Source organism: Protobothrops mucrosquamatus, unplaced genomic scaffold (genome assembly GCF_001527695.2).
Source record: "Protobothrops mucrosquamatus isolate PMUCROS unplaced genomic scaffold, P.Mucros_1.0 scaffold423, whole genome shotgun sequence".
In the NCBI taxonomy this organism is placed as follows: domain Eukaryota; kingdom Metazoa; phylum Chordata; class Lepidosauria; order Squamata; family Viperidae; genus Protobothrops; species Protobothrops mucrosquamatus.
Window position 1 is genome coordinate 91,200 of NW_015386751.1, and position 10,946 is coordinate 102,145.

The 10,946-nt window shown below is 41.5% G+C and overlaps 1 protein-coding gene across 1 annotated transcript in view; it reads left to right on the forward strand.

The window, feature by feature from the left end:
• Nucleotides 1–5,821: 5,821 nt before the first annotated feature.
• LOC107287777 (zinc finger protein with KRAB and SCAN domains 7-like) overlaps nt 5,822–10,946 on the forward strand; it is an 8,399-nt gene continuing 3,274 nt past the window's right edge. Inside the window, exons 1-2 of the mRNA XM_015816322.2 lie at nt 5,822–6,382; nt 9,066–9,189. Of these exons, the coding sequence (XP_015671808.2) occupies nt 5,822–6,382; nt 9,066–9,189 (685 nt within the window). The remainder of the gene's footprint in view (nt 6,383–9,065; nt 9,190–10,946) is intronic.

The window sequence follows — 10,946 nt, forward strand, 5'->3', positions numbered from 1 at the left end:
TGGGGATTTAAAATTATTATTTTCACTATAGTGAAAAATGCCAGGAAGCTGGAAAACAAGTGACACCTTTTCACCGCTTTACATTTGTTTTTCTGCAATCTCAAGTTTCAAAATGAGTTTCCCAAGTGATGACATGATTACTACAGCAGTTGGTGACTCACCAAAATGAGCCCTTCACTTCCAACCTCATACAACTAGAAAAACTTCTCACATTGGTACAAACCATGCACAAGGGCTCAGCTTACATCCTTATTCAGCTTCGTATCATCAAGTAAGTAATCAAACAAAAATCATACATGATGCATATGCAGTGCTAAACTTCCAATAGAATATAACCCAGCCATAACAAAATACCACCCTCCTCCTAATCACTTGATTAGAATGCAATCTTTGGAATTAAAACTGTAACCTGTTTTTAAACACAAGCCAGAATGCTTCTTCTCCATATGCACTTATGCAAACAATGATCAATAGGGAAAATGGTAGGGAAGCCACAAAGGGGAGAAAGGACTGCTGTTTGCTTCTGAAATTGATAACTGTTAGGCACATCAAACAGGATCAAGATGACAGAGGCTTAGCTTATCACTTACTGAATGTAACCTATCATTTTAAGGCTGTACATATAGTTTAATTTCAAAAGCAAATTGGCAAAAATAAATTTCTTCCCTCCAGCCAGTGGTGGGATTCAAATAGGTGAACAACCGGTTCTCTGTGTGGATGCTGCTTCTGGAAGTCCATTATGAGCCTGGGCAACAAAAAATTAGCTATCAGTTCTGCCGAAGTGGTGCGAACTGGCTGAATCCCACCACTGCTTCCAGCAACTTGCTGGCTAGAGGTGTAAAAGCCATCAGAAAAAAAAAAAGAATGGATTTTCATGTTTAATTAACTGGGTTAGGACATCCACAAAAAAACACTAATTCACCTCTACATGTTAACATGTTGTATGAACTAAGTCAATAAGTGAACCCATACCGTTTGGTTGGAGTCTTTTGCCCACTGCTGGCATGTGGTACCTACCGGTAACAGATTATCCCACTGACTGCAAAGTTCATACTGAGATATAGTATGTGTGGAATCTGAGCCATTATGAACGTTATGCATGTTCTGAATCTAACTTTAAGAACATATTCAACCTTCCTGTGCAGCTCCATCCCAAACATCCTACTCTGAGGCTAGTATTTATTTGCCATCCGATTGACTATTTTGGTTCAGGTGGCTCCAATTCGGGTAAAACAAATACGTGCAATGGAAATCAAAGGGCTCGCATTTAAGTCCCATCAGGAATACTTGGTGCTGCCAAGCGTCAAAGTCACCCTCAACTATTTCCACCCTTCCCATCCCCACCCCCCACAGTGCTGAGACGCGTCAAGAGTTACAATGACTGGCAGCCCGATCCTCAAACCAGTTAAACAGGAGCCTTTGGATTTAAGCCGGCTTAGTCCTATTGAGCGAGAGCTAAACCCTGGAGAGGCCCAGGAAGCCGAGAGGGGGATGCGGTAGCCAAGACTCCATCCTGCTCCGCCCTGGATTAAAAGCCTTGGCATCTGAATTGTATTAAAGGGTGGTGGGATTGTCTGCGGGGCTCGAGATTTCGGGGGTCTGCATGGAGGCAGGAGTTGTGGGGAGCGGTGAGTTTCAGGGGCAGCCGGGCGAAGGGAAGCCGATGCGTCTGCAAGGGCGGGAACGGGGGCGGGGGGGGGGAATCAGGCGGAGTCGAAGAACAAAATCTGGGTGGGGAGAGGAAGGGCGGGAGAGGCTGGGGGCTTTCTCGCGGACTTCTGTAGAGTTTTTTGGGGGGACGCCCCGCCGCCTCTTTGTGAAGTTAGGCAGCGGGGCCGCGGAGTCCGGAGAGCGGTGAATGGGGTGGCGCTTTTGCGGCCCTTCTACGGAACCCCATCGCTTCCTTTGTCCAGCGCTGCTCGTTCGTCACTGACCCTCCGCCTCACCGGACTACAGCCAAACACGTCCGCCCCAGGCTATTTAGATACGTTAAAAGGAAGGCAGGAAGGAGATAAATGAGAAAGGAAGGAAGGAAGGAAGGAAGGAAGGAAATGTGGAAAGAAGGAAAGAAGGAGGTAAAGGAAGGAAGGAAGGAGAGGAAGGAAGAAGGGAGGAAGAAGATAAATGAGGAAGGAAGGAGAGAAATGTGGAAGGAAGGCAGGAAGGTGAAAAAGAAGGAAGGAAGGAAGGAAGGAAGGAAGGGCTTCACTTCTTCCTTCTTGACAACAACAAAATGCCAGATTTTTGTTTTGTGTTTTATGGTGAAGAAAGGAAGGGGGAACTTCCCCCCCTCCCCCGTGTCTCATTAACCAAGCCTGAATAAGGACACAGGATTTGGGGGGGGGGGGTGTTGTCCCATCAGGCCATTTTTTTCCACCCAAAAGTTCTCTAGCCTCTCAGTGAAGGAAGAGTCAATCAGACTTTGTAATTGGGAGAGGGAGGGAGAGAGAGAGAGAGAGAGAGAATGGAGATGGAGAATCACAGGGTCCCATAAGTGTCCGGTCCCTCTATCTCTCCAGTTGGCTTTTCCAGTTTTCTAATGGTGGAGATTGTGGAATGTCAGAGGAACCCTGGGGGGTGGTGCATGATAGGGTATAGCCCCCTAAGTCTGCAAAAATATTTTAAGGGCTCTGTGAACTTAGCCTGCACTTGGTATCTGTCTTCATTTAATATACCTCTGAGGGTTTTTTTAGTCTATTATAGCTTAGTTTACCCAATAAATAAGGAAACTACAAATGCCAGGGAAATATTTAGGTAACACCCGTTATCACACGTCTAATGGCTCCAAGTGATAAATTCTGCCAAAGTATCTGCTGAGAATATTTGACATTTGTCTTCCATCTCCTCCCCCCCAAAAAACTTGTGCACATTGTCATAAATAGGAGGGGAGATTGTATATTGTGCATTTGGTCGGGCCATCACTTGTTGTCCTGTGCTGGTCTCAGAGAATAATAAAGTACAAATAGCCTAACATGGGCCTTGTCTCTTGGCAATACTTAGCATCATAAAGGCTCCCTAAAAATTAAGCACCCACTGTCAAGGAGAGCAAGTTTTCAAAGACAACATGTGTAAACAGAGAATTCAGATGGCCTCCCTCTAAATCTTGAGAGGCTGCTGCTTCTGTGGTGTTTTCATCGCAATTGACACCCTGCAGAAGCATTGATGCTTCAGGGTCCATAAGCCTTAGCTAGCATGGCCATGGCTAGAAGGTACTGGAGCTGATGTGTCAACACCTTTGGGAGGCACCAGGTTGGAGGGAGCCAGCGAGGAAAATTGTTCTATCTAAACCTGTACTGTAAGCCTTGAGTAGCAGATTTTCAAAGAGAAGGAAAGGAGTGCTCTCTTTCCCTGTTCCCTGAACCTTTTTACTGAAAATGACAGGCAGGAAAACTTTGTGGGCCACAACTTTTTTCTCTGCCATGGTAGAAGAAGGAGCCTGAAGGCAGAACAAGAAGCAATGGATGGAAACTTATCAAAGAGAGATCCAACTTAGAACTAAGGCGAGATTTCCTGATAGAACAATTAATCAGTGGAATGATTTGCCTCCAGAAGTTGTGTGTACTCCATCACTGGAGGTTCTTAAGAAGAGATTGAACAGCAATTTGTCTCAAATGGCACAGGGTCTCCTGCTTGAGCAGGAGGTTGGAGCCAAGGTTGCCTACCCCTGGACTAGTCACTAGAAGACTTCCAAAGTCTCTTCCAACTCTATTATTCTGTTACTCTGTTAACAGAGTTGGTCCCAAGCTCTTAGACAACTAACTAGGGATCAAAGCATCAGAAATGACAGAAACCACTCATAATGGTTCAGTCTCTTTGGCTATCAAAGCACAGGGCCTGACCAGGACATTTGATGAAAATTTCCCTTGAAAATATAATGCGCTTTTCTGAAAACTGAAAGAAAGATACACAGTACACAGAGGGAGAGCTGAAATCAGATTGTACAGGACAGGGGTAGGCAACCTTGGCTCTTTTATGACTTGTGGACTTCAACTCCCAGAATTCCTGAGCCAGCATGGCTCAGCATGGAAACCTCTCCCTTTCCCCTCAGCATGGCTGCCTCAGGAATTCTGGGAGTTGAAGTCTACGAGTCATAAAAAGAGCCAAGGTTGCCTGGTACAGGAGAAATACAGGACTGTTACATTGATGCCTAAAATAAATGAAATCGAGGTGTTCCTTATTCTCAGCCCAAAATTGACATGTTCTGGTAGAGACTGTGTGTTCCTTCGAGTCAGTTTTTGACTCCTGATGACCACCTGGGCCAGTCCTTGCAGTTGTATTGGCCAGATTTCAGAAGTGGTTTGCCCTTGCCTGCTTCCTAGAACTGAGAGGGAATGACTGGTCCAAGCTCACTCAACTGGCTTTTGCCTAAGGCAGGACTAGAACTGGGGCAAAATTCACTTTATAACTGTCTTGCTCAGCAACAAAATTTTGGGTTCAATTGTGGTCATAAGTTAAGAATTACCTGTACATTCAGTTATGTCTGGAGGTATTCCCCCAATTAATGAACATACTTGGGATTGGGAACTGTGTCTCTAGCCAATGTGGTCATAAACCAGAAAAATCATGTGACTGCAGTGATTTATGCTGGCAGTTCTTGTTATGGCCATGAAGTGAATCAATAACAATTGTTGAGTCATATTACATGATCACAACTTGTGACTTCCTGCCGGTTTCCCCATTATGGACTGTGCTTGACAAAAGCCAACACCAAAGGTCACAAATGGTGACCACCTGACCATGGGATTCTGCAGTCCTTGTAATTGTGCATAAATTGCCAAGTGCACAAATCACAATCACATGACCGCAGAGACGCTGCAATTGTCCTAACTTCAAGGACCATCAGTAAGCCCGCTTGTTTAGCGCTGTTGTAACTTTGAATGGTTGCTGAATGAGCAAGGAGTATCCACAATTCAGAAAAGGAGGGCAGAAAGCCATAGCACTTTTTTTTGCACTGAAAAAATATAAAATTGGAACAAAACAGGAATTATCACAGTCAAGTGTAACATCTTTATTTAGCAGAGCCAGCATCTTTTTTCATAATTTACGCAGCAGCATTATTGCTTTGTTGATACAATCAATTTGTGCCTTTAATCTTTTGCTTATATGTCACGCATTTTAAATTTAGTTCTGGGGCTGTAAATGTATACATGGGTGTATATGACATATCTGGCCTAAATATGACCTAGACTCTGCCATATTTAAATACTGTCTGTCAGTCTGTTCAAGAGAAGCTCCTGAATGGAATGACCAACCATCCTCAACTTCACCTGTCTCGATTTTTTTTAAAGAAATTCAAAGGTTTATGTACACAATCCCAAGCTCTTTGGGGGAAAAGTTAAGACAAATTGATAAGGGGTGTTTTATGTCTGTTTCTTTACAGGAAGAAGATAATTGAACAGGAACACTGAGCCAGTCACCAATAGGCCTTGGCTCCTAGCATCAAGCCCACAGTTGTGTGGAGTTATTTTTTTGTAGTGGCTGTTGGTGGTTTCAAGGGCACAGGAGGGCAAGGACTGAAAGTAGGGGAGGCTCCCAAAGTAGCAAGACAATGATGGGGGGAGGGGGAATAAGCCTGGATTTGGAAATATCTCCAGCAAGATAAAATACCCGATTTGAGTACTTAGGTGTGACTGACTAAGTGTGCGAGGTAGTACTTCAGCCAACATTTGATGAGGAGGTGTGCCTGATACAGAAAATGGAGAAGGTGCCAGGAGAGTTAGGACCAACAGAGGCATCAGAACGAGCTGGAAGGGACCATTTTGCCATTCAGCCTAGGATCAGATGGGAGCTGCCCCCTGGGGCAATGTTACAGCCAGGGGGCATGCCTACCCAGTGGTGGGAATACCTGAAGACCAAGCCCTCTCCAGCCACAGTATGGGGCAGCCCAGTCCTCCCAGATCTGACCTCTTGGGATGACTTGATCACTTTTGAGAGAGTATTTGGAGTCTGTCAGTGGCCTGGCGGTGATGGGGTGCCCCGACTGAAGCCGGCTTTCAGTGCAGAAGGCCAGCAAGTGTTGAGTGGCAAGAACGCTAGAGGCAAAAAAACCTGTGGCAAAGTCAAGACCATCTTCCTGCAAAAAAACTCCCCCAGCACGGAGCTTCACCGTCAGCGCTTCAGGCAGTTCTGCTACCAGGAAGCCGAGGGGCCTCGGGAGGTCTGTGGCCGCCTGCGGGAGCTCTGCCTTTGCTGGCTGGAGCCAGAGTGCCGCACCAAAGAGCAGATTGTCGAGCTGCTGATTTTAGAGCAGTTCTTGATCATCTTGCCTCAGGACATTCAAAATCAGGTCAGGGAACGTAGCCCGGAGACCTGTGCCCAAGCAGTGGCCCTGGCTGAAGGCTTCATTTTGCGGCAGCAAGAAGACAAGCAGCAGGAGGAGCAGGTGAGGCCTGTTCATTCCAGGACAAGCAGTAGGCAAAATGAAGCCTCATACCTGGTCCCCTTCTCCCTCTGCCCATGATATCAGATGCTACGTTTGGGTCATGTCCATCTCAGGCTAGGAAATTTACGCCATTTCTCCTAGGGTGGAACTATGGCTCCCGCCAGTCCCAGATCAAGAGACCAATGCTGAAAGGTGGTTGACCTCTACTCTGCCCGTTCACCCTTTTTATTTAAAAACATGCAGTAATGGCTAGTATTGCTGCATAAACTAGCAGCAAGCAAACCTGTTCATCTATTTAGTCACCTTCTGGGAATAAAGAGAAAGGAAGTGGTTCCCCATTAATGAAAAAGACCCCATTATTCTCCTCTTTGGCTAGTTTTCATCTTCTGAAGTCTCAGGTTTCCAAAAAGCTGGAACATGAGAAAAAGCAAAATGGGAAGTGTAATTTGTACAATACAGGTAGTCCTCAACTTACAACAGTTCATTTAGTGATTATTCAAAGTTACAATGGCACTGAAAAAAGTGATTTATGACTGTTTTTAACACAACCGTTGCAGCCTTCCCATGGTCACATGATCAAAACTCAGATGCTTGGCAACTGGTTCATATTTATGATGGTTGCAGTGTCCTGGGGTCATGTGATCAGTTTTTGCACCCTTCGGAGAAGCAAAGTTAATGGAAAATCCAGATTCACTTAACAAGAATGTTCCTAACTTAACAAATGCAATGATTCACTTAACAACGGTGGCAAGAAAAGTTATAAAATGGGCCAAAACCCACATAACACATGTTTCACTTAGCAACATAAATTTTGGGCGCAATTGTGGTTGTAACTTGAGGACTACCTGTATTAGCTTCTGATGGCACAGAAGTAGCAATAAAGAAGGATTTTGCTCTGCTTTCTCTGATGGCCTCAAAAAGCTCCTCGTTCTACCTAATGGGACCTCTCTGGGGGCCTGGTCTTATGGGGCAGGCAGCCCAGTGCTCCTACAAACTCATCACTGTTGGGACTCAACATGCTCAACAATTGTTGGAAATGCAAACAAAGGCCAGGTACTTATTACCACATCTGGTGGACATGCCCTAAAGCAAAAAGGTATTGGGCTAAAATACATTTATGGTTGGAGAAGATGACTAAAAAACAAATAGACTTTAAACCAGAACTGTTTTTGTTAGGAATAATAGGAGCCAAGTATGAGAAATGCTACATGTATTAACAGCAGCAAGAATTGTATTTGCCCAACATTGGAAAAATGAAAACTTACCAACTGAAGAAGTACTAATTAAGAAAATTCTAGAGTGCGCAGAAATGGATAGATTGACTTTAGAGATTAAAGAGAAAGAAGATTCAGTCTACTTTAGAACATGGGATAACTTTTATCAATGGCTAGAAAAACGAGTCAGAGAGAAAGGAATGTGACATGTAATTTTGAATATATATTAGTAAGAAGAAGGCTACTGAATGATTAATTAATACTGTTTATGATAATTAACTACATCTATTATTTTTAGTTAAATACATGTACCCAGATAATATGCTGTTTGCTAGATATTGAAAATGTTACCTGGGAAAACCCCAACCCTAACCCAAACCCCAATCCTAATCCCGACCCCATTTTATCCCTAACCCTATTAAAACTAATAAAATTTATATTTAAAAAAACCATGCTCATAGGACTAAAAAGGAGTGAGCAATGTTGGCCCTCCATCTTTGATGGAGTTCAGCTCCCATCATCCCCCACTAGTGGCAAGTATACTACCAGGCTGGAAGGAAACTGAAATTTAACCAATCTGGAAGACTTACTCATTTCCTGCTCTAAACTAATGAGAAAGTCCCCCAGTTCTGCTTCTAAATGCTCTCTGCTTTTGTAATATTACATATATATGTCATTCTAAAAAATATAATTGGTTGCAGAAGTGAAGTTCCATTCTTCAAAATGGAGAGAGAACATTTGTCCCAAATAAATGGAGCATAATAATAGTAGTAGCAGTTAAATTCAGGTCATAATGAAAGATGCTTTACTAGAAGTCTGGAAATGTTTAAATGATGAAAGGGAGTGGAACATAAAGTTTCACTATTTCCACTTATGTTTTTGAAGTTTTATAAAAACAGTTTTTATTGTTCTTTCAGTTCTATTTATAGGGTTTCTTTTTTTATCATTAGCTACTTATCACTGTTTTATGTTGGCTGCTTCTATTTTCATCTTCAGGAAATCTAGCAAGGAGAAAAAAAAAAGCTGTGCAAAAGAGTGTAGTGGTATTGAAAGTTATTTACCTTGAGATCACACATTATTCTGATTCCTAAGACATGATTTGCAACGTACAGTGGATGATTTAATAGAATAACCCAAAGCCAAATAAATTACATTATGGCATGCAGAGAAACATGTGAATCCAGCCAGCCATTCTGTCTCTATATTGGTAAATCTTGGATGCTGGGAAAATGCTATAATCTTTGAGATTCTTCTTGCCCTGGTTAAAATAGCCCACCATGGCTATAAAAATGCAGTTGTATTTCACTTTGATTTGCAGGGATTGTTTTTTAGAAGCTCACATAGTTATCTTTTAACTTTTAATAGCTGAGATCAAGTGCACAACCCCTTGAATCAATGTACACTGTCTATAGTTCACTACACCTTCACCCATCATGTCTCTATGAACCTGACCTTCATTGTTGTTTCAGGGGACTCGATCACCTCAAGATGTGGCTGTGGATTTTTCAGAAGCACAGAGGGTGTCATTGGAGGTCAGGCAGCAGCAATCCAGCAGCAAGATACGGAGGGTGGATATTGTTAACCTTTCAATGGGTAAGGACATCTTTAGCCTCAGTTTGCAATTTGTCACTTTTGAATAGATACCAATTGATGTCTTTATGGAGCAGATGGCATTTTTAGGACAATATATGTTGTAGGAAGGGTGGGGTGGGAATTGTTAACCTTTAACTGCACAGTATAGTTCCAGAAAGTGACAGACAGATTCCTGCTCTCCCCATGTGAATTATTCCAAGAAGTTTCCACAGAATTCTATTTTACCTCTGAAGCCATTCAGTATTTCTATGAATCTGCGGAATTTGGAAGTTCAGTTCCAAAGATTAGACTGTCTTTGAAAATTGATGAACATTCAGTTTTAGTTTGTCAGATGATCATAAGGCTCACAAGACTCTTCCTTGTATACAGTCTTCCGGGGGGGGGGGACTTATTTTCTGTCACCAGCTTTTTCAGACCAGAACTGAATGTTATCTTTAACTTCTCTTTTAATGTTTAAATTTGTATTTTGATTTTTCCTCTTAACTACAGTGCCTGTTTATAATGTGTTACATAGGCTCATAAACTGAGGTATAAAGCCTCAGAGTTACCCTTAATTCTAATAGAAGTATTCAAAAAAGGATGATTAAAATAGTTAGAAATTGCCGTGATTTTCAAAATGGACATTGTGTTCTTCAGTTTATAGGTATTTGGTATTTTTTATACTAGTTCTAGCTACATGATCATGAGATACTGCATAAATTACCATACATTGCTGTGTATGGGCACTTCAATTTATGATAACCTGACTTAACAATTTCCCCCAACCTGTATACTATTTGATTACAGGGAATTGCTGTACAGATAGTCCTCGACTTACAACAGTTCATTTGAAGTCACAGTTCGAAGTTACAGTGGCACCAAAAAAAGGGTCTTATGACCATTTTTCACACAACCATTGCAGCATCTCCATGGTCACATGACCAAAATTCAACTGACTCATATTTAGGATGGTTGCAGTGCCCCGGGATCTTGTGATCCCCTTTTGCAACCTTCTTTTTTTTTTTTCAATATAAAATTTTATTGTTTTTATCATAAGAGAAAAAAGAAGTACATCACAGGTATTACACAATGATTTATCCCATCCCCCCACCCCCCGGACTTCCCAAACCAAACCTAGGCTAACATTCAAATACAAGTAAACAAATATTAATATCTCTAACTCCAAACTCTAAACTTAAACAATCCATCTCCTCCGTATTAATAAAAATTATTCATTTAATTAGTTCTTCAAATACCCAAAATCTTTACCATTTCAGCAAGATAGTTTAACAGCATCCCTTACTTATACAAAAAAAGAAAAGAAAAAAAAAAATTTCCATCTTCCATAAAGTTAACAAGTTAATTCTGTCATTTCATGAAGCTAGACCTATAAAAAATCATTTGGAACCCTTAATAAGGTTTACAACTTCAATTACTTAATTATCATTCAATTGTTTTCAATTATTGCAGCATTATTATATTTATAATAATCTTCCTTTTAATAAAAATTATTCCTTTAATTAATTCTTCAGATACACCATTTCAGCAAGATAGTTTAACACCATCCCTTACTTATACAAAAAAAAAGAAAAGAAAAAAAAAAAATTCCCATCTTCCATAAAGTTAACAAGTTAATTCTGTCATTTCATAAAACTACCCTATAAAAAATCATTTGGAACCCTTAATAAGGTTTACAACTTCAATTACTTACTTATCCTTCAGTCATTTTCAATTATAACAACATTATTATATTTGTAATAATCTTCCTTTTAATAAAA